Genomic DNA, 24,277 nt, shown 5'->3' on the forward strand with positions numbered 1-24,277 from the left:
GAATTCACTTGTGAAGTCATCAGGCCCTGGACTTTTCTTGGTTGGGAGTTTTTTGATAACTGTTTCGATCTCATTTGGTGTAATCGGTATGTTTAGGTTTTCTGATTCTTCCAGATTGATTTTTGAAAGATTGTATGATTTGAGGAATTTGTCCATTTCATCTAGGTTGTCTAGCTTTTTGGCATACAGTTCTTAATAGTATTTTCTTACCATATTTTGTATTTCTGTTGTGTCAGTTGTTATTTCTCCACTCTCATTTCTAATTTTATTTATTTGAGTCCTCTCTCTTTTTTTCTTGGTGAGTCTAGTTAAAGGTTTATCAATCTTGTTAACCTTTTCAACGAACCAGCTCCTAGTTTCATAGATCCTCTGTATTGTTTATTTAGCCTCTATGTCATTTATTTTTGCTCTGATCTTTATTATTTCCCTCCTTATACAACCTTTGGGCTTTACTTGCTGTTCTTTTTCTACTTCTTTTAGATGCAAGGTTAAGTTGTTTATTTGAGCTTTTTCTAGTTGCTTAAAGTGTGCCTGTAGTGCTATGAACTTTCCTCTCAGTACTGCTTTTGCTGTGTTCCATAGATTTTCAGTTGTTGTATGCTCATTGTCATTTTTTTCTAGGAATTTTTTTATTTCTTCTTTGATCTCATTCTTAATCCATTCATTATTTAACAACCTGCTATTTAGTTTCCATGTGTTTGAGAGTTTTTGAGCTTTTCTGTTGTGGTTCATTTCTAGTTTCATGCCATTGTGATCAGAGAAAGTGCTTTATATGATTTCAATCTTCTTAAATTTGCTGAGACCACTTTGTGCCCTGACATGTGGTCTATCCTAGAGAATGTACCATGAGCACTTGAAAAGAATGTATATTCTGCTGCTTTAGGGTAAAAGGTTCTGAAGATATCTATTAAATCGATTTGATCTAGTGTGTCCTTTAAGTCTGATGTATCTTTGTTAATTTTCTTTCTTGAGGATCTATCTAGTGATGTTAGTGGGGTATTAAAATCCCCTACTATTATAGTATTGCTATTGATCTCACCCTTTAAATCTATCAAAGTCTGCTTTATATATTTAGGTACTCCCATATTAGGTGTGTAGATATTTATAACTGTTATATCTTCCTGTTGGATTGCTCCCTTTTTCATTATGTAGTGACCTTCTTTATCTCTTACTATAGTCTTTGTTTTAAAATCCATTTTGTCTGATATAAGTATTGCTACCCCAGTTTTTTTTTAAATTTCTATTTGCGTGAAATATTTTTTTCCATCCTTTTATCTTCAGTCTATGTGCATCTTTTGTTTTAAGGTGTGTCTCTTGTAGACAGCATATGTATGGGTCCTGTTTTCTTATCCAAGCAGCTTCCCTCTGTCTTTTGATCGGATCATTTAATCCATTTACACTTAAGTTTATTATTGATATGTAATTTTTTATTGCCATTTTATTCTTTAAAACTGTATTTCTCTTTTGCTATATTCTTTTTTTTAATAATTTTATTTTTTTAATGGGGCAACATCAACAAATCAGCATACATATATTCAAAGATAACATATCCAGGTTATCTTGTCATTCAATTATGTTGCATACACATCACCTAAAGTCAGATTGTCCTCTGTCAACTTCTATCTAGTTTTCTTTGTGCTCCTCCCCCTCCCCCTTCCCTCTCCCTCTCCCCCCTCCCACCGTAACCACCACACTCTTATCAATGTCTCTTAGTCTCACTTTTATGTCCCACCTACGAATGGAATAATGCAGTTCCTGGTTTTTTCTGATTTACTTATTTCACTTCGTATAATGTTATCAAGATCCCACCATTTTGCTGTAAATGATCCGATGTCATCATTTCTGATGGCTGAGTAGTATTCCATAGTGTATATGTGCCACATCTTCTTTATCCAGTCATCTATTGATGGGCTTTTTGGTTGTTTCCATGTCCTGGCCACTGTGAACAATGCTGCAGTGAACATGGGGCTACATGTGTCTTTACATATCAATGTTTCTGAGTTTTTGTGGTATATACCCAGTAGAGGGATTGCTGGGTCATAAGGTAGTTCTATTTTCAGTTTTTTGAGGAACCACCATACTTTCTTTCATAATGGTTGTACTACTTTACATTCCCACCAACAGTGAATGAGGGTTCCTTTTTCTCCACAGCCTCTCCAACATTTGCTATTACCTGTCTTGTTAATACTATCTAATCTAACAGGTGTGAGGTAGTATCTCATTGCAGTTTTGATTTGCATTTCTCTAATAACTAAAGAAGATGAGCATCTTTTCATATATCTGTTGGCCATTTGTATTTCTTCCTGGGAGAAGTGTCTGTTCATGTCCTCTTCCCATTTTTTTATTGGATTGTTTGTTTGTTTGTTGTTGAGTTTTATGAGTTCTTTGTATATTTTGGATATTAGGCCCTTATCTGAGCAGTTGTTTGAAAATATCATTTTCCATTTAGTTGGCTGTCTGTTTATGTTGTTATCAGTTTCTCTTGCTGAGCAAACACTTCTTAGTCTGATGTAGTCCCATTCATTAATTTTTGCCTTCACTTCTCTTGCCTTTGGAGTCAAATTCATAAAATGCTCTTTAAAACTCAGGTCCATGAGTTTAGTACCTATGTCTTCTTCTATGTACTTTATTGTTTCAGGTCTTATGTTTAGATCTTTGTCCATTTTGAGTTAGTTTTAGTACAGGGGGACAAACTGTAGTTCAGTTTCATTCTTTTGCATGTGGCTTTCCAGTTTTCCCAGAACCATTTGTTGAACAAGCTTTCTTTTCTTCATTGTGTGTTGTTGGCCCCTTTATCAAAAATTACTTGACCACATATATATAGTTTTATTTCTGGGTTTTCTATTCTGTTCCATTGGTCTGAGTGTCTATTTTTCTGCCAATACCATGCTGTTTTGATTGTCGTGGCCCTATAATATAGTTTGAAGTCAGGTATTGTAATACCCCCAGCTTCATTCTTTTTCTTTAGGATTGCTTTGGCTATTCGGGGTTTTTTATAGTTCCATATAAATCTGATGATTTTTTGCTCCATTTCTTTAAAAAATGTCATTGGAATTTTGATGGAAATTGCATTAAATTTGTATATTGCTTTGGGTAATATGGCCATCTTGATTATATTTATTCTTCCTAACCAAGAACAAGGAATATTCTTCCATCTCATTATATCTTTTTTGATTTCCCTTAACAATGGTTTATAGTTTTCATTATATAAGTCCTTTACATTCTTTGTTATGTTTATTCCTAAGTATTTTATTTTTTTTGTTGCAATCGTGAAGGGGATTATTCTTTTGAGTTCATTCTCAAATGTTTTATTATTGGCATATAGAAAAGCTATTGACTTCTGTATGTTAATTTTGTATCCTGCGACCTTACTGTATTGGCTTATTGTTTCTAGTAGTCTTTTTGTGGATTCTTTGGGGTTTTCGATATATAGGATCATATCATCTGCAAAAAGTGATACTTCTACTTCTTCTTTTTCAATATGGATGGCTTTTATTTCTTTGTCTCATCTGATTGCTCTGGCTAGAATCTCTAGTACCACATTAAATAAGAGTGAATAGAGTGGACAACCCTGTCTTGTTCCTGATTTAAGAGGGAAAGCCTTCAGTTTAGTGCCATTTAATATGATGTTAGCTGATGGTTTATCATATATGGCCTTTATCATGTTGAGATATTTTCCTTCTATACGCATTTTGTTGAGAGTCTTAAACATAAAATTGTGTTGTATTTTATCAAAAGCCTTTTCTGCATCTATTGATAAGATCATGTGGTTTTTGTTCTTTGTTTTGGGTATATTATGTTAACCGTTTTACGTATGTTGAACCATCCTTGTAATTCTGGGATGAATCCCACTTGATCTTGATGTATTATTTTTTTAATATGTTGTTGTATTCGATTTGCTAGTATTTTGTTTAGTATTTTAGCATCTGTATTCATTAGAGATATTGGTCTGTAGTTTCCTTTTTTTGTGCCATCTTGCCTGGTTTTGGTATGAGTGTTATGTTGGCCTCATAAAATGTGTTTGGAAGTATTGCTTCTTCTTCAATTTTTTGGAAGATTTTCAGTAGAATAGGAACCAAGTCTTCTTTGAATGTTTGATAAAATTCACTGGTATAGCTATCTGGGCCTGTTATTTTATTTTTGGGGAGGTTTTTAATGGTTTTTTCTATTTCTTCTCTACTAATAGGTCTGTTTAGGCTTTCTGTTTCTTCTTGACTCAGTCTAGGAAGGTTGTATTGTTCTAGGAATTTATCCATTTCTTCTAGGTTGTTGAATTTAGTGGCCTAAAGTTTTTCATAGTATTCTACAATAATTCTTTGTATATCTACAGTGTCCGTGGTGATTTCTCCTCTTTCATTTTGGATTTTGTTTATATCTCTTTTGCTATATTCTTTTTCTCCTTTGATCTGTTTACAACAGGCCCCTTAGCATTTATTGCAGTATTGGTTTGGTTGTAGTGAATTTCTTGAGTTGTTTTTTTTTGTCTGGAATGCTTTTTATTTCTTCTTAAATTTTAAACGATATCCTTGCTGGATAAGGTAGTCTTGGTTGTAGTCTCTTGTTCTGCATTACTTTGAATATTTCTTGCCATTTTCTTCTGGCCTCAAGTGTTTCTGTTGAGGAGTCAGAAGTCATCTTTATGGGGAATCCTTTGTAGGTGATAGTCTTTTTTTCTCTAGCAGCTTTTAATATTTTCTCTTTATCACTTATCTTTGATACTTTAATTATGATGTGTCTTGGTGTAGATTTTTTTTTGGTTTCTCTTTAATAGAGTTCTCTGTGCTTCTTGAACTTGTGATATGTTTTCCTGCCTTAATTGGGGGAAGTTTTCAGCTATGATATGTTTGAACAAAATCTCTATCCCTTGTGTTTTCTCTTTGCAACCCCTATGATGCAAATGTTATTTATCTTCATGCTGTCACAGAGCTCTCTTAGAGTTTCCTCAGACTTTTTGAGTCTCTTTTCTTTTTTCTGCTCTGCTTCCATGCCTTTATTTATTTTGTCCTCTAACTCGCTGATTCAATTTTCAGCTTCATCCATCCTGCTTTTAATTCCTTCCATTGTGTTCTTCATTTATGATATTGTATTTGTCATTTCTGATTGATTCTTTTTATTTATTTCAATGTCCTTTTTTATATTTGATATCTCTTTATTTAGGTGTTTGTAATGACCATCTATTGTTGTTCTAATATCTTTGAGCATCCTAACAATTGTTATTTTGAACTCTGCATCTGGAAATTTGGTTATATCTGACTCAGTCAGGTCCTTTTCTGGGGATTTCTCTTGATTCATTTGTGTTGCATTTCTCTGCTTTCTCATTTTGTCTGTATAAAAGGTTTTGGCCACTGAATATCCACTGGGTGTGGCCTCTGTGTTCCCTAGGTATGGTCTGTCTGCAGGCTCGCCACCCCCTCTGCTGTTGCTGCCTAGGGCATTCAGGTATGGGCATTGCCAGTGCCTGCTCACTGGAGCTGTTGCTGTGGTTTCTGCCTCTCCTTCACGGGAGTGGCTATGATGACATGCTCGGGTGTATAAACCTCACTGGCCTTGGCCTTCGCCTTCACCCTGCCCCTGCAGGTGGCATTATGCTCAGCTCTGAGGACAGGAGTGAGCACCTTTGCTCAGCTGCGGGTCTCTGCCTGATTCCGGGCTTTTGCCCCGCCCTTGCAGGAGGAGCCCACTCATGGGACGGCTGCAAGCCTTGGCTCCACAGGCCAGGCAGGACTGTGTGCCCACGCTCAGTAGTGGGACTCCGCCTGTTCTGGGCTTTTGGCTCCACCCCCGTGGTAGGAGCCAGCTCCCAATCAGGCCACAAGCCTGGTTTCTGCTGGTGGGGCAGGGCTGTGCTCCTGCACCCTTGCTGAAGGGTGAGTCTCCATGCCTTCTTGGGTTCCTGACCTTCTCCCACAGGCTGGATTGCAGACGGCCTGCAACTGGGCTTGACCACTTTTGCACATCCCCTCCTCCCCAGCCGGGAAGACTGAGCTCACACCTTGGCCTCAGTGGTGGCCAGCCAGCTTCTGCCCTTGCCAACAGAACTGTGCTTCTGCATCCCACTGCCACCTGTCCTCGAGTGAGCCTTCAGCCATATGGATGGGGGCACTGCAGCTCAGACCCTAAGACTCACTACTGTAGTCTGAAAAGCTCCCTCCTTCTAAGCGACTCTTCTCTGAGTGCCGCGAGAGAGCTTGTTTGGCTGGTGTCCTGCTTCCCTTTGCTGGTATTGCTGTTTCCAGGGGAAATATTCACTTCAGATTTGGGGAGTGACTTGTCCCAGGGGTTAGGGTGGCTGTTACTCTTAATGTTTCTCCTTCTGCCTCCTAGATTACACTCTTTTCCTGCTACTCCAGTCCTCTCCTCTCTCCCCATCCCCTGGAGTCCTGGGTGAGTGGTTGTGAGAGAGGTTTTCTGCGTGGTCCCTTTAAGAAGAATCATGGGTCTGAGAAATCAGTCTCTTTCTCACAAACGGTATCCTGTCTTGTGTCCAGCTAAATACTGTCCATACGCCTCTTCTAGGCTCTGGGGCTGCAGGCTGGGGCTTTGTTCCTGGGACTCAGGGCCCTCCCCTCTCTGCTAAACTCAGTTCCCCCCACACGAGTCTCTCCTGGCTGCCATTCGCTCTGGGAATCTGGGCAGCCCTCTCCGCATTTCCGCTTTTCACCAGTCTCAGTGTGCTTTTTTCAGTGTTCCTTAGTTGAAGAGTTCTCTTAGCTTAGTCCAAAATTGGTATTTCCAGATGATGTTTCTTAAAATTAGTTTTTAATCCACTTTGGTTCTGGGAGGTGGAAGTTGGTACGTCCATCTACTCCATCGCCATCTTGTCTCTATACTTATCTGTTTTTAACATACAGTTTAATTAACTTGATTTTTTAAGTTGACTTACCTGAGTATTAGCTTCATGAGAGTAGGAAATTTTGTCTGTTTTGTTCAATGAGTAGCATGTTTGCCTATAAATATTTGTTGATTAAATGAGTTAATTTACTATGGAAAAGTCCAATGTTTAGTCCCAGGTGACTCTTCTCTATTAATGCTAATAGTATGACCACTACCTTTGCTAACATTCAGTACACCAGGTAGAGTTAGTGCTGGAATTCTGCTCTACCTCTAAGGGCAGGAGTCAGGAGAAAGGAAACTTGAATGGAAAGGGACTGTCTTTCAGGCCCTTCTTCTTCAAGTTAAACTAAATTTTAACCCTAATGAATCAAATAATAGTTTGATTTATAGAAATGAGAGCTTGAATGATCTTTGGTAATCAGGGATTCTAACTCACATCTATTGCAGGTGACTGAAAAAAAAGAAAAAGGTTCAATGATTCATTCCAGGTATATGGCCATACAGAGGACAAAACCACTACTATATTTCCTTATGTATAAGATGCACTTTTTTCAAAAAATTTGAGGTATAAAACTTGGTGCATCTTATACAGTGTTGTAGTTTTTTTACTTGTATTTCCTGCTTTTTCATGCTTGTTTTTGTGCTCATTGTTGAAGACAGTGATTCGTCTTCAAACACAGATGAGGACAAGCTAATGGATGGAAGTTTTGACAGTGATGAGGAGTTGTGTGAATTTTATGATGAATAAAACTTGAGTTCAATAACTTTATGTAATACATATTTTTTCAAATTTTGAGTCCCCAAATTAAGATGCGTCTTATACATGGGAAAATATGGTACTTTATAATCTAGAGTCAGGTCTCTGGCTTGCAATATCTGCCCTCTTTCCACCAGAGTTGTTTCCTATACCTCTACCATTGAAGCTTCCTTTCTTGGTTGCCAGGTTGTCCCCTAATTCTCCTGCCAACAAACATTTCTGGTGGACAAATCCATATCATCTGTGATATGTGGCTTTTCCTTAGATACTGACATTGTTTTAACAGTTTAGTATTAACTTTTTATACTAGAATGAAAGATGTCACCACAGTGAAAGCTGGAGTAAACAGGGTAAGAGATTTAACCTACAAATCACATGCATACCCGAGAAGCCAGGGCTAGAGGCAGAAACACATAGACTGATGGCAGGGATTGGGAAATCTCATATAACAGTTTTTGGCCTTCTTTACCTATTGCCTGTAGCAGAAACAAAATCAATGCATGGAAAACCATGACTTCAGCCTTCCAGATCTCTATATGATGTCTTTATTTAAAAAATACTATCATTAATCAGTTTGTTGTGTAGCTATAAAGTATATTTATATGTAATTCACCTTCTAAATAACTTTTTTATTTTTAATTTATTGTATTGTCATGGTTTCAAGTGTCCCACTCAATATAACATGCCTAAATGACTCTTCTTATCACCAGAATTGGTTGCTGGAGTCCCCAGAGGAGCACAGAATTTTGGATATGTGAGTATTAAGAATGCATTGCAAGGTATTTTCTTATGTATGCACAGGAATGTTGTTTCATAAAACTTTCTAAATCGGTTTTTTGGGGTTTTTTTTTACAGAGACAGAGAGAGAGAGAGGGAGAGAGAGTCAGAGAGAGTGATAGGACAGACAGACAGGAACGGAGAGAGATGAGAAGCATCAATCATCAGTTTTTCATTGCAACACCTTAGTTGTTCATTGATTGCTTTCTCATATGTGCCTTGACTGCAGGCCTTCAGCAGACCGAGTAACCCCTTGCTCAAGCCAGTGACCTTGGGTCCGAGCTGGTGAGCTTTGCTCAAACCAGATGAGCCTGCGCTCAAGCTAGTGACCTCGGAGTCTCAAACCTGGGTCCTCCACATCCCAGTCCGATGCTGTATCCACTGTGCCACTGCCTGGTCAGGCAACTTTTAAATCTTTTCATATGCCCTTTTAACAGCAAGCCTCTACTGATTCCTGCTTATTTGCTTGCTAAAAAGGAGGCCAGCCAGATCTTTTTTCTTTATCTACCTTGCAAGATCAGCTACGAAACTGGTGGGACCTAGTGCAAGATAGTGCAGGGCCCCTAGTTCAAAATTATTAAGAATTTCAGGATGGAATAGCTAGGCATTAAAGCAAGAGATGGGGCCCATCTGAGCATGGGGCCCTGTGGGATTGCACAGGTCACACGCCCAGGAAACCAGCCTATCCTAGAGTATAATCTAAGAATATTGCAGAGGATCCCACTGTTGATATGATCAACACTTTAATATGTGTCATATAGTAGAAATAATAAAATCAATTGTTATTTCACTGGTGCCTTAGTTTTCTTAAGTCTGCTATCACAAATTACCACACAGTGAGTGGCTTGAAACAATATAAATTTACTTTCTCAAGAGGCCTGAAACTTGAATTTAAGGTCTATGCAGGATCACATTCCCTTCAATGCATCGAGGGGAGAATCTTGCGTTTTCCAGCTCCAGGTGGCCCCTGCCTCTCCTTGGCGTATGACGGCGTAATATGTCTCTGCCTCAGTCTTTATGTGGCTTTCTTCCATCTGTATCTATGTGTGTCCATGCCTTTTCTTAGAAGGACACCATTCATTAGATATGGGACCTACCTTAAATCCAGGATAATTTTATCTCAAGATCTTAACTTTTTTCATCTACAAAACCCTACTTCCAAATAGCAACATGGATTTTGGAATGATATTATTCAAATCCATTATAATTCATTACCACAAAAATAGGAAAAGGAAATAAATAGACCTTATGAAACGAAAAACTTTTCAAATAAAGAATTTTAAATAATGTTTTGTTTTTCTTGTCAAGTGAGAGGAGGAGAGGTAGATAGACAGACTCCTGCATGTGCCCCAACCGGGACCCACCAGGCAACCGCCATCTGGGGCCAGTGCTTGAATCAACCAAGCTATCCTCAGTGCCCGGGCTGATGCTTGTACTAATCAAGTTACTGGCTGCAGGAGGGGAAGAAAAAGAAGGGGGAGAGGGAAGAAGCAGATAGTCACTTCTCTTGTGTGCCATGACATGGAATCAAACCCTGGATGTCTGCATGCCAAGACAATGCTCTATGCACTGAGCCAACCAATCAGGACCTAAATAATGTTTATATTTTGTTTATATTTATTTTTTCTTTAAGTGAAATGAGGTGGAAATAGTGAGACAGATTCTCGCATGCGCCTCAACCGGGATCCACCCAGCAATCCCCATCTGGGGCTGATGCTTGAATCAACTGAGTTACTTTTAGCACTTGAGACTGATGCTCTCAGACCAACCGAGCTATCCTTTGCACTAGGGCCAACTTCAAAGCAACTGAGCCACTGGCTGCAGGAGGGAAGAGGGAGAGAAGAATGAGAGGAAGAGAAGCAGATGGTCACTTCTCTTGTGTGCCCTGACTGAGAATCAAACACGGAGCATTCATACACTGGGCTGATGCTTTATCCACTGAGCCAACTGACCAGGGCAGCATGTTTTTTAAAAATCTAGTAAACTTGGAATATTTATAGATTTGGGGTTGGCTGAATAGAATTAAAAGGAATAATTTTGTTACGTGAAGAACATCTTAAAATTTCATTTTTTGCAAAGAGGCATAATCTCCCATGTCTCATAATAGTGTGACTCTATACATAAATGAATCTACACACAAATCCTGATTAGATCAATTAATTGACCATCAGATTAATTCCTCTCAATGTTCTTGAACTCAAATTTTATTTTTCCACTTCAGAGTAGTAAGCATGCATTTTGTCTGAAAAGACCCCCCCAGACTTAACCATAAATAAAAAATTCAATAGGATTTTTAAAATATCATTCTTAAGGGCTTATATTTTATTTTACATATAGATAACCATTTATCACTCCTTTCCAAAATTTTAAAGTGATTTCGGTTGTAATTATTTTTGTTTCCTCCAATTCTCTATCAAGTGATGTAACCTGTCTAATTTCTATGATTTTAGGTTTCAATCATTAACTCTACAGATATGACTTTTATTCAGAATTTTACTGGTGAACAGGTAAAGACATTTTAATATCAAATAATCTCAATCAGTACTAATAGCATATAGTAATATTTATATCACTTATTCTTTCATAGAATACATATTTACATAGAGCACCTACTATGTTCTGGGAGCTGTTCTAGGCACTAGGAATATCATCATGCATCTGACAGACAAGAGCCTGGCTCTCATGCAGCAGTGTGAGAGAGGCAGTTGGGGGGAATGGCAATTAATTAACAAACAAATAAATGCCCATGATAATTTCTGATAGTGATGTTATATAAAGACAGATTATGATCCTTAAAAGCCAAAATGCCACTAACTGCTGGGATTTGACAGCAATCTTGTTATACTGAGGCCCTGAATGTAGTGTGCCTGGTGGTAAGTTCTGATTACTCACCTTCCATCTGTTACACAGAGGTTTCTCATATATTCCATTGTATTGCCAGAGTCAGTGGTCCTGGGCTCTGTCTCTCTTCCTCACTATGACTAGAGTCCTCCCTTGATCCTAAAATTACATGGAGGTTGACAAACTATCTGGTTCTGCTCTCTTCCTCCCAGAAAGGAAGTGCTTTTTCTGAGTCACCTGCTGAGGTCTTATTAAGAATGGGCGCCTTGCCTGAAAACAGGCTGCTGCCCATCTCCAGATGTAATATGGCTTGGGGTCATACTTCATCCACCATCCCTCATTTTCCGGGTCTCGTGACCTGTTGAAATGTGCTACATTTCTTTAAACAATGAATGTGGTAGGTAGCCAGTCATGAGTTGAATTAGCTTCTCTAGGCAACCAGTTTTCTCTCCTAACTACCAACCCAGGTTACTGAGCTTCTAGCAAGCCTCATATTTGAAGGTGACCAAGTCACATCTAAGATACTGAGACACTCATGTTTTAGCTAGAGATATAAATTTGAAATAAAAAATTTGCATAAATCAAAATGCAGCTTTGATTAATAGTTTTTCAATGAACACAGAGCCTTTTTGACATACCCTCACTCCCCCTAAATTGGGGCTTTACTCTATCCATTACTCTGCAATTTTCAGCAAAGCATTTAAGAATGCCTCCATTGATACTCCTGTGGTAAATATGGAGCAATTAGGCTGGGATGATAGTGAAGTTGGCTGGATTTATGAATTTTGAACTACTATTCCCAATTGGTGATAATTAATGATTTAGTGAAAATCTAGCAAGATTTCTCCTTTGCCCAAATTTATTTTATATTTTACATTTGTCTTACATTAGAAGCTCCTTAAATATCATTAACTTTGGCCTTTCTATAACTTTGCATCATTAATACCACCTATTTCTGAAGTCTTGAACCTAAGAATTTAATATATAATTGATAAAATTTCTCCGGGTCAAGGCATTGTTCACACCAGGAAATAATAATGTTAATGTAAATGTTTGGAACAGAGAAAAGAGGTGGGAGAATTGAATTATTTTGTGTTAATACTTGTCCACTGCTGCATACATTTTCTTTACAAAGAGTATCTGGCACCTGGTACCTACTTTGGTTAGATAAACGCTGGTCAGTTCAGATAGGAGAGTGAACAACACAGACCGACGTCTTTGCCTTCTGTGGTGCACACTTGTAGTAGGTTGTGTGCTGATTAGATGGCAGAATATGTAAACAAAAAAATCTTGACAAGCTGCAACTATGGGCCAAATCTGAAAAGATTATAAATCCTGAAAGCATAGATTGAAAACCAACAACTTCAGAGCTAGAATATGGGAAGATTATAGTATACTAGTTACACTCAGAAAAAGACTTAAAAATCTTAGTTAACAATCAATACAATACAAATTGACACTGAGATGCAATTTCTCCCAAATTAAAGCCTTTTTTATTCTTTAATGATGTGAACAGCCCAAAGTAGAGAATGTAAATCCTACCTAAGAGAAGCATCAGTGTGCTCACAGGGTATGAATTTCTCTTTTGTATCACATGTAGTATCTCTAAGAAAAAGGGGTAAGATGGTATACCAGCTGAAAATATTTCCATATGAGATTTCGTATGGCAATGGAATTAGATTTATTCTGTAAGGTTTAAGACTGCAGAACAAGGTAGAATGAAGGACTAGAAGTCACAGAAGGCTAACTTACTAAGGAACGTTCTAATAATTGAGTCCACAAATTGAATGGGCTGATTGTTGCACATCTTCTGAGGGTGTTCAAGTGAATGTCAGGGCATTGAGGGGAAAATTATGCATTGGGTCAGGGGTTAGACTAAATAACTCCACGACCCTGACTGTGTCTAAGAGTTGATGAATTTAAATGCAAAACTGTGCTGCAACAAGATTAACATTCCAGGAAAAATTGAGACATGACTATAAAAATGAATTTTTGAATACAAAATATGTCATCTTATGGTTTTACTTTGCAGATGGCATCTTATTTTGGATATACAGTTGCAGTCTCAGATGTTAACAATGATGGGTAAGTTAATAAGAACTTCCTCACTCACCATGTTTTATATTCATTCATAAAAATGTTATATTTTCCCCTTTGAAATACATCTTTCCATATGTCCTTGACAAAATAGAGGCTCTCTTGTTTTAGTGTTTTTTTTTCTTTTGGTTCAAGTCAAGGGGATATATCTCTTAAAGAATTCTCTGTTGTCCTAGTTTATGTCTTTACTGAGAGTTTCCACATCTGCTATTTTACTTAGTTTTAGCAGCTTTAGTTTATCTTTATTTTAGTCCTTGACCATTTAAAATCCAAAGATATTGAAGAATTTGCTTATCTATCTCTTCTCACTCTTTAGCAAGTGATACATTCATAAAAGATTTACAGATAAATAAATATATTTTTTCTTTCTCTTTTAAAAAATAGTTTTCTTCTTGACATTGCTTTAACTGACATACTAGTAAGCCCGTGGAAGAGATGAAATAATGATGTTATTTTTTTCAGATTGTGGCAGTAAATTAAAGTTGAGCTTGGACCATACCAAACATACATGATAAGTGATGTTTGTGTTTAAGTCATTACTTCAAAAATAATTCTTAAACATCTCTTTGTTTCACTGACAGTACCTAGGAGATAAAACAAATGGTCCAATAAGAAAACCAATAAATTGAGGTGAACATGATGATTATCCATCTCGTTAATATTGTTGGAGCACCTACGATGTGAGAGGCGTTGTTCTCAGTGCCCAGCATATAGTGGTAAACAAGGCAGAATAGCCTTCTCTTCTCATTGGGCTCACATTTTTGTGTAAAGCAAATATCTGAAGAATCCTGACTGCATTCCAGGACCTGGACAAAGCACTTCAGAGTCTTCACTGACAGACCTTAGCAAACTTTCTAGTTAGAAGTGTGCTTTATACATTTTGTGGTGGCATATGATTGGAGATACATTTAGTAACATTTTTACCTTTTGGAAAATATTGTTTTATTCTTTCATTAAACATATTTCTTGAGCATCTACTGTACACTAGCACTGTTCTATATGATAAGATATAGCAGAGAACAAAATAGAAATCCCTATCCTCATCAAGGTTCTACTAGAGTTGGGGGTGGGAGTATAGAAGCTACAAACAAAAACTAAACAAGTAAAAAGTATGTTAGATCATGATGAGCGCAATGTAGGACATAAACAGAAGGGCTGAAAGCAACCAAGATTTCCTTCAGCCGGCCAATGTGTAAATAAACTGTTATATCCAGACAATGAAATATTACTCAGGGCTAAAAAGAAATGAACTATCAAGCTATGGAAAGATATGGAGGAAACTTAAGTGCATATTTTAAGTAAAAGAGGCCAATATCAAAAGCTACATAGTGTATGATTCCAAGTCTATGACATTTTGGAAAACACAAAACTACGAGACAGTAATAAGATTAGCAGTTAACCAGGAGTTAGCAAGGAAAGGGAAGATAAATAAGTGGAGCACAGAGGATTTTTAAGACAAGGAAACTGTTCTATTCTGGTGGATCCATGTCATTATACATTTGTCAAGACTGATAGAATATACAACACAAAGAGTGAACCTTATTGTAAACTATAGGCCTGGGCGATTAGGATGTGTCAGTGCAGGTTCATTCATTGTAACATATGTCCCACTCTGGTGGGGATGTTGATAAAGGGGAGGCTCTGCATGTGGGGGTGGAGAGGGGACTATATGGAAAGACTGTATGTTCTTCTCAATTTAGCTTTGAATCTAAAACTACTCTAAAAAATAAAATGTATTACTTAAACTTATAAAAAGAAAACAAGAGCTTTTGTGTTGATGAAAACAAGGAGTTTGGTGGAGAGTGACCTGCCTAGTGAGAATATGGAAGCTTCATACCCTTTCCCCCACATTGTATCTCTTCCACCTGGCTGTTCCTGAGTTACATCTTCTTATAACAACCTGCATTCTAATTCTGATCAGCAAGATGAGAGCAGTGAGCTTGCAGCATGTTTTATATGCAACCAGAAGACAGCTCAGGACTGTTTTAAAAGAAGTTATCTAGGCAAATTCCAAGATGGTGGTAGAGTAGGCAGATGTTCCAACCTTCACGTCTAGGACCAAATTGGATTACAACTAAATTAAAGAACAATCATCTTGAAAAACCAGTTTTGGACTAAAGGAAGAGGAGTGCATTACCAAGGAGTCACAGAGCCACACCGAGATGGTAGGAAGAGCAGACCCAAACAGGGCTACCTGTTCCCAGGAGTGAGTGTGGTGGAGGATCCAGAAGAAATCTCACTGTGGGGAGGTCTTCCTTGAGAGGGGAGGGTCCTAAGACCCAGACCAGGTGCCCCAACATATAGCACCAGAGTCTAGAAGAGGAGCCCACATAGCATTTGGTGGTAAAAAGAGACAAGGTTTCTGTCTGCAAGAAAGAGCCTGAAGTTCTCAGAGTCACAGGCACCATCTTAAAGGGCCCATGAAGAAAATAATGTTCACAACTACTTACCTGGAGTTCTGGTGGAGAGGCTGAGAGGACTAGAGTTGTGTGAGAAGACTGTGAAGTTGATGGCCCACAGAGAGACACTGTGGAGGATGACCACCAGAACTGCAAGATGAATCATTCTCTAATACTATCTTTTTTTTTTGGTAGATCTCCCTCATGTGGCATCAGTCTGGGGGAAAGAAACTGCCTGACCCTTGGGAATCTCTCCTGCCCCACCCTATGGAGACTGGGCTGTTCTGAGAAGTAAGCCAGGAAGCAGGGGGTGTGTCAGTGAACCAGTTTTCTGGTATTGAGACTAGAGCTTTCCACACATACTCCTGAGAATATGACTGGTGCTTCTACCTCATGGGAGATTCAGTAGAAACTGTACAGACTGTGGTCAGAGCACATCTCTGGGTCTGAGGCCATGCCCACCAGACTCCTAGTGGCCACATCCTACTGAAGTCTGAAAAAGTTAGGACAGACTGAATCGTGGGGCTGAGAGAGAAGCCACACTTACTAGCATTCTTACTTGCTGAATTGGCCCAGGCTCTAGACTCTACCAGAGGTGTTTATTTTTCCTTCAGTGGCCAAGTCCAAAACACAGTCAGCAGACAGAGGCAGCAGGAGGCAGCTCTCAGGGAACCTTGGGCTTTTTGTGAACTTGCCCCTAGGCCTAGTAAAAGCCAGCCTAGGTCTGTGGCTTCATATTTCCATGTGCACCTAAGCCCAGCAGAGGCAGCCACAAACTCTGGTTCTCTTATAGTTCCAAGAAGGTTGCTGAGGGCCAGGCAGAGGCAGTGTCCTGCATTGGCCTGCCCTGGGTTCACTCCAGCAAGGCCAAGGGCTGGCACATCTAGTTGCCAGCTGTGGAGAGCATCAGAGCAGGACCCAACAACCCTTGCTAGTGGTGTGTTCAAAGAGAGGGCTTGTCAGGCACCAGGTCCAGCTGAGATGAGCTCTGCTTTCAGTGGTCAGCACCTGCAGAGAGCCTTGCATGCGCATTAGTGTGAGTGGAGCATCACAGTTGGGCGGCCTGGGTCCCACATATCCTGCCCTGCTGGGTTAGATTCCACAGTGGGAAAGGGAGAGGCTTGGAGCAGACATTCAAGGTGTAGGTTCCCTGGAGACAATTGTTGAGACTGGTCAAGTGTCTTAGCCACTTTCCTGGGGAAACAGTCAGCCCCAATGGAGGACTCTCTTGGTCTTCCTCTCTGAGACCAGGGGCTCCCCAGCTGGAAGAACTTCTGCAAGAGGGACTACTGGCCCCACCCAATCTGAACCTGCTGCTCTCCTCACTGGGGAGAAATAGAGTATCCAGCAGTGTCTGAGGGATTAGGTTCTGGAATAGAAGCCACATTCTCCATAGTGAGCTCCTGACCAAGAGATCCCTAAAATAGGGGGTCCCACTAAGATTGTATTCCCAACCTCAGAAACCCTAAACCACCAAGCTTGCCACCTGTAAAGGGGTTGGTGGGGTGAGGCCAATCTGAGCCCACATTGTAGTGTTTCCACAGAATACTCTGTGGGAAGACCAGGCAGCTTCAAGAAGAGGTGGACCAGCTAAAACATGGAGGCAACTATTAAGGAGCTTGGGCTCTTTTACAGAGCTGCTGTCAGCTCTAAGCAGAAGGAAGCTGATTCTTATACACAGGTTGGCCCCTCCCACAGTACTCAGGCACAGAAAATGCAGACACAAACAGAGAAGTAACCACATAGGTAGCCTACGATGGGTTACAAACAACTGTTAACATCAACCATACCAAACCTTCCCTAGAGGACCCAGAACCAACATGACCAATAGTGGGTGGCAGACTGCACCAATGCTAGACTTAGCAAGCTACACAAGTGGCATGCCCAGGGAGGAATCCAACAGGCACCAGACACAGCAGAGAATAAATTCACCCAATAGGACAGACACTGCACAGAGTCTAATATACATGATCAAGGCTGACCCTTAGAGCTAGCCAGCCTAAAGAGATAACCTCACTCAGGAAAGAGCCAACTGCATTCAATATTCATATACAGCAAGGTGGTAAATATAACACTCAAGAAGCATTCCTAGAGCAAGGGACTCAGTTGGCTTGGAGGTCAGTACCATTAAACCCATCTTCTTCATGAAAACACCACAACAAATTTGAAAGTCAGAGTAGAGCTACCTAATACACAGACAAAATGGGCAAAGAAATACGAACTAAATGAATCAACAGGAGAAATTTCCAGAAAAAGAACTAAATGAAATGAAAGTAACCAAACTACTAGATGCAAAGTTTAAAATAATGGTTATTAGTATGCTCAAAGATCTTAGAGCTATAATGGGTGATCACAATGATAACTTAAACAGAGAGATAGTAAGCATTAAAAAAGACATTGAAATCATAAAAGAGAACCAGTCAGAAATAACAAACACAATATCAGAAATGAAAACTACTAAAAGGAATCAATAGTAGGCTGGATGAAGTGAAGGATCAAGTCAGTGATTTAGAGGAGAAGATAGAAACAACCACAGAAGCAGTGAAACAAAAAGAAAAGTGGCTCAAAAACACTAAGGATACTCTAAGAGAACTCTGCAACAACATGAAGAGAAACAACATCTACATCATAGGGATTCCTGAAGGAGAAGAGAAGAAACAGGGATAGAGAACTTATTTGAAGAAATCATAACCAAACTACTTTAATCTGAAGAAAGAAAAAGTCACACAAGTTCAAGAAGCACGGAGAATCCTATTAAAGATGATTCCAAGGAGGCCCACACCAAGACACATCATTATTAAAATGCCGAAGTTTAGAGACAAAGAAAGAATCCTAAAATCTGCAAGAGAAAAGCAGTTAACTACCTACAGAGGAGCCCTCATAAGAATGACATCTGACTTCTCAACAGAAATACTTGAGGCCAGAAGGGATTGGCAAGAAATATTCAAAGTGATGCAAAACAAGAACCTACAGCCAACACTACTCTATCTAGTAAAGCTGTCATTTAAAATTGAAAGAGAAATAAAGAGCTTCACAGACAAAAAAAGTTTCAAGGAGTTGATTAACATCAAATCAGTACTGCAAACAATGTTGAAAGGCCAGCTATAAGAAGAGGAAAGTAAAAAAAGAAAAAGAAATCAAAAGAAAGAGAATTATAGGTTTAAAGAATAAAATAGCATGAATAAGTACATATCAATAATAACCTTAAATGTAAATGGATTAAATGATCCAATCAAAAGACATAGGGTAGCTGCATGGATTAAAAAACAAGACCTGTATAAATGCTGTTTACAAGGGACTCATCTCAGAACAAAAGATATAGACTGAAAGTGAAGGGATGGAAAAAAATATCCCATGTAAATGGAAATAAAAAAAGCTGGGGTAGCCATACTTATAGCTGACAAAATAGCCTTTCAAACAAAGGCTATATATAGTAAGGGACAAAGAAGGTCACTACATAACGATAAAAGGAGCAATCCAACAAGAGGATATAACCATTGCAAATATTTATGCACCTAATGTAGGCAGACCTACATATGTAAAGCAGATTTTGATGGACATAAAGGGTGAGGCTGACGGTAATACAATAATAGTAGGGGATTTTAGTACCCCACTAACATCAATGGATAGATCTTCCAGACAGAAAGTCAATAAAAAAAACCCCAGCAGCCTTAAACAACACAGTACATCAACTGAATTTAATTGATATCTTCAGAACATAATACACATTTTTTCCAAGTGCTTATGGCACATTTTCTAGGATACATCACATGTTAGGACACAAACAAGTCTCAGTAAATTTAAGAAAATTGAAATTTTATCAAGCATCTTATCTGACCATAATAACATGAAACTAGAAACCAACTACAGGTACAATAGAAAAAGTGAAAAACATTCAAACACTTGGAGGTTAAATAGCATGTTTTCAAATAAAGAATGGGCTAACAATGAGGTCAAGGAAGAAATAAAAAATTTCCTTGAAACAAATGAAAATGAACACACCACAACCTCAAATCTATGGGACACAGTGAAAGCCTCAAATCTATGGGACACAGTGAAAGCAATCCTTAGAGGGAAGTTCCTTTTTTTATTTTTATTTTTTAGATTTTACTTATTCATATTTTTTAGAAAGAGAGGGAAAAGAAGGGAGGAGCAGGAAGCATCAACTCCTATATATGCCTTGACCAGGCAAGCCCAGGGTTTTGAACTGGTGACCTCAGCATTCCTGGTGGACACTTTAGCCACTGTGCAACCACAGGTCAAGCTGAGAGGGAAGTTCATAGCATTACAGGCATACCTTAAGAAGCAAGTAAAAACTCAAATAAACAGCCTAATCCTGCACCTAAAAGAACTAGAAAAAGAACAACAAATAAAGTCTAGAGAAAATAGAAGGAAAGATATAATAAAGATCAGAGAGGAAATAAATGACTTAGAGACTAAAAGAATAATACAGAAGATCAATGAAGCCAAGAATTGGTTCTTTGAAAAGTAAACAAGATTTATGAACCTTTAACCAGACTTATAAAGAAAAAAAGAGGACACAAATAAATAAAATTTGAAATGAAACAGGAAAATTAACAACTGACATGATAGAAATACAAAGTATTGTAAGAAAATACTGTGTGGATCTATATGCCAAAAAATTGGACAACCAGGGCAAAATGGATAAATTCCTTGAAACATGTAATCTTTTAAAACAATCTGGAAGAATCAGAAAACCCAAGCAGACCAATTACAACAAATGAAATTGAAACAATTATCAAAAACGTCCAGCAAACAAACACCCTGGACCAGATGATTTCAGAGGTGGATTTTACCAAACATTCAAAAAAGAACTAATGCCTACCCTCAACCTACTACAAAGAAGTCAAGAGGAGGGAAGACTTCCAAGCTCATTTTACAATCATTAGAGACAAGTATTATCCTAATTCCAAAGTCAGGTAAAGACACTACAAATGGGCAAAAATTAAAAGCAATCCTCTTTTAGAGAGATCAGGGAGAAGACAGGGGTGCGCCCCTTTCACCACTCTTATTCAACATAGTTCTGGAAGTCCTAGTCACAGCCATCAGACAAGAAGAAGAAATAAAAAGGCATCCAAACTGGAAAAGAAGTAAAACTGTCATTATTTGCTGATGACATGATACTGCACACAGAAAACCCTAAAGCCTCAGCCAAAAAAACTACTAGACCTGATAAATGAATTCAGCAGGGTGGCAGGATATAAAATTAATATGAAAAAATCAGTGGCATTTTTATACATTAACAATAAACTGTCAGAAAGAGAAATTAAGGAAACAATCCCTTTCACTATTGCAAAGTAAATGAATAAATAAAAGTATCTAGGAATAAATTTAACCAAGGAGGTAAAAGACTTGTACTCAGAAAATTATAAGACATTGAAAAAAGAAATTGAAGAAGATACAAGAAAATGGGAGCATATACTGTATTAGTGGATAGGAAGAATTAACATTGTTAAAATGTCCATACTACCCAAAGCAATCTATAGATTCAATGCAATTCCTATTAAAATATCAATGATATACTTTACGGACCTAGAAAAAATATACCCAATATTTATATGGAACCAAAAAAAAAAGAAACTAAAAAGCCTTAGCAATCTTGAAAATGAAGAACAAAATGGAAGGTATCACACTTCCTGATATCAAGTGATACTACAGGCTATTGTAATCAAAACAGCTTGGTACTGGCATAAGAACAGGCATACAGATCAATGGAACAGAACAGACAACCCAGAAATAAACCCCTTTATGGTCAAATAATATTTGCCAAAGGAGGCAAGTATATAGAATGGAGTAAAAGATAGTCTCTTTAATAAATGGTGTTGGGAAAATTGGATTGGTACACACAAAAGAATAAAACTAGATTACCAAATAATACCATTTAAAAAACAAAATTAAAATGGTTAAAAGACTTAAATGTAAGTTACAAAACCATAAAAACCTTGGAAGAAAATATAGACAGTAAACTCTTCAATATCTCTCATAACAATATTTTTGCTGCTATATTTTCACAGGCAAGTGAAATAAAAGACAAAATCAACAAATAGGATCACATCAAAGTCAAAAGCTTTTGCACAGCAAAAAAACCATCATTAACAAAATAAAGATACAGCCCACACAATGGGAGAACATATTCACTGATACATCTGATAAGGGGTTAATAAACAAAATTTATAAAGAATTTCTAAACTCAACACCAGGATGATAACAATCCAATTAACAGATGGGCAAAGGACCTTAATAGACACTTCTCCAAAGAGGACATGCAAATGGCCAATAGGAATGTGAAAAAATGCTCAACGTCACTAATCATCAAAGAAATGCAAATTAAAACCACAATGAGACACCACTTCACACCTGTCAAAATGGCGCTCATTAACAAATCAACAAATAACAAGTGCTGGCAAGGATGTGGAGAAAAGGGAACTCTCTTGCACTGCTGGTTGGAATGCAGAGTCATTCAGCCACTGTGGAAAACAGTATGGTGTTTCGTCAAAAATTAAAAATGGAACTGCCTTGTTGCCTAGCTATCCCACTTTAAGACTATATTCTACAAATCTCAAAACATTAATTCAAAAGAAGATATGCACCCCCCATGTTTATTGCAGCATTTTTTACAATAGACAAGATCTGGAAACAGCCCAAGTGTTCGTCAATTGACAAGTGGATAAAATAGTTGTGGTACATATACACAATGGAATACTATGTGGCCATGAGAAAGAAGGAAGTCTTGCCTTTTGCAATGGCATGGGTGGACCTGGAGATGGTTATGCTAAGTGAAATAAGCCAGGCAGAGAAAGACAAATATCATTTGATCTCACTTATATGTGGAATCTAATGAACACAATAAACTGAGGAACAAAATAGAAACAAAGGCAGAGTCACAAGGAACAGAAGGACAGCTGTCGGAGGGAAAGGGGATGAGTAGACAGGAATAACAAAGGTGAAGGGATTAGCCAAATTATATATACATCACGCCTAGATACAGATAACAGGACAGAAGCCCCTGAGTGAAAGGGGGACTGGAGGTGGGGGGCAGGGTAAAGGGGTGAAATGGGAATGGAAATAGACTTTGCATGGGGTATGGGGACACAATGCAGGGAATTGAGGGTGTGATATTGAGTAGGACACTTGAAACCATGTTAGCAATAAATTAAATATTTAAAATTGATTAATTAAAATTACAATAAAGACAAAAATACGGGTCATGGGGAATATTGGGAGGGATGTGATTTAAATCTGTTACAGTTGAGGAAAGACCTGGAGGGAGTGAGGCTGCAAGCATGTGGATCGATGGGGAAGACCGTTGGAATTTCCAGAGGCGGAACATCAGAGGTGCAGGGAGAGGTCACTGGGGAGCAGGGCTGTGAGCCCTGCATCTACTGTGCTTTACACAGTGCCACCCTGACTCTGCCACGAAAAGAATAGAATGAGTCTGTTTCCAAGGACACTCATCTCGTGAGCCAGTGGACAATTCTAAGTGAGGCAGTGGCTTGCTTCAACTTCAGTTCTAGCAGGTGTTCTCCCTCTATCCACTGGGCCTTGATGGCCGGAGGCCTTCTGGAAGATCATTGCCGTAAGCCAGGTGAGGCACAACTGAGGTTTAGACCAGAGCAATAGCAGTGGCTAGAAGCAGACTTGGCTGCACTCTGGATAGGTCTTAAAGGTATATTTGAATGTCAATCTTATCATGGAAGCAGATAACTTTAAATTATGTTGCTTTAATCTTCAGCTGACTGAGTTGAGAAAAGAAAGTAACAATTAGGACCACCATTCATAATTTCCAACCTGGATGAACTGCATTTGTTATCAGAGCTTTTGAGTAATTTAGAAAGAAAATCACTGAAGAACTTGAGTCCAAAACATTTCATGTTGTCCAGATTTCAGGAGTGCCTTCTTGAGGAAAAACAAGTCCCACAGTAGTCTTTGGGATATGTGTAGACACATTTCTGTCAACAAATGGTAACAGAACAAGCACAAGGGCTTCTCCCCTGGGAGTCACACAGCATTTTATAGGACACAGATGAACTCAATATGAATTCCTTATACTGCATTGAAAAATTCATCCATTATCCTAATATTGTATTTTAAAAAATTAAATGCCCTTAATTCTCCATTTGTATGCAATTTTGTTTTTAATTATTTAGATGTTCTGTAAATTCAAGGTCCTATTATAAAGAGTAAGCAATAGAAGCCACTGAAAACCTTTCATCTCAACTAGAGATAGACAAGTCATGTGAAATCTGAAATTACAATAATGAAGATATAATTTACCATCATCTCTGCAGTTCCTGTATTTCTAGAATAATTATTTGATATTTTTGGCTTTCAAACAGATACAAATAGGAAGAGCATGGCATCTTGTGGTTTTGGGTTTATACTTGATCCCAGAATGGGGGTCTGAAACCACCAGTAACAGCGACAACCAGTGTCCTTACCTCCCTGAATGGGTACTCATCCTCAGGAAAGGTACGAAACAGCCCATCTGGGCAGAGACATGGGCAGTCCTTGAAAAGTCTTAGCAGAACAAGAAAAGAAGAGCAGTAAATCA

The 24,277-nt window shown here is 38.4% G+C and overlaps 1 protein-coding gene across 1 annotated transcript in view; it reads left to right on the forward strand.

Annotated features, from left to right (window-relative positions):
* The window catches only part of ITGA8 (integrin subunit alpha 8), a 287,595-nt gene that overhangs the window by 113,365 nt on the left and 149,953 nt on the right, over window positions 1-24,277 (forward strand). The window contains exons 9-11 of the mRNA XM_066280756.1: window positions 8,302-8,345; window positions 10,819-10,875; window positions 13,242-13,294. Coding sequence (XP_066136853.1) covers window positions 8,302-8,345; window positions 10,819-10,875; window positions 13,242-13,294 — 154 coding nt within the window. The remainder of the gene's footprint in view (window positions 1-8,301; window positions 8,346-10,818; window positions 10,876-13,241; window positions 13,295-24,277) is intronic.

Source organism: Saccopteryx bilineata, chromosome 5, assembly GCF_036850765.1.
Source record: "Saccopteryx bilineata isolate mSacBil1 chromosome 5, mSacBil1_pri_phased_curated, whole genome shotgun sequence".
Lineage (NCBI taxonomy): Eukaryota > Metazoa > Chordata > Mammalia > Chiroptera > Emballonuridae > Saccopteryx > Saccopteryx bilineata.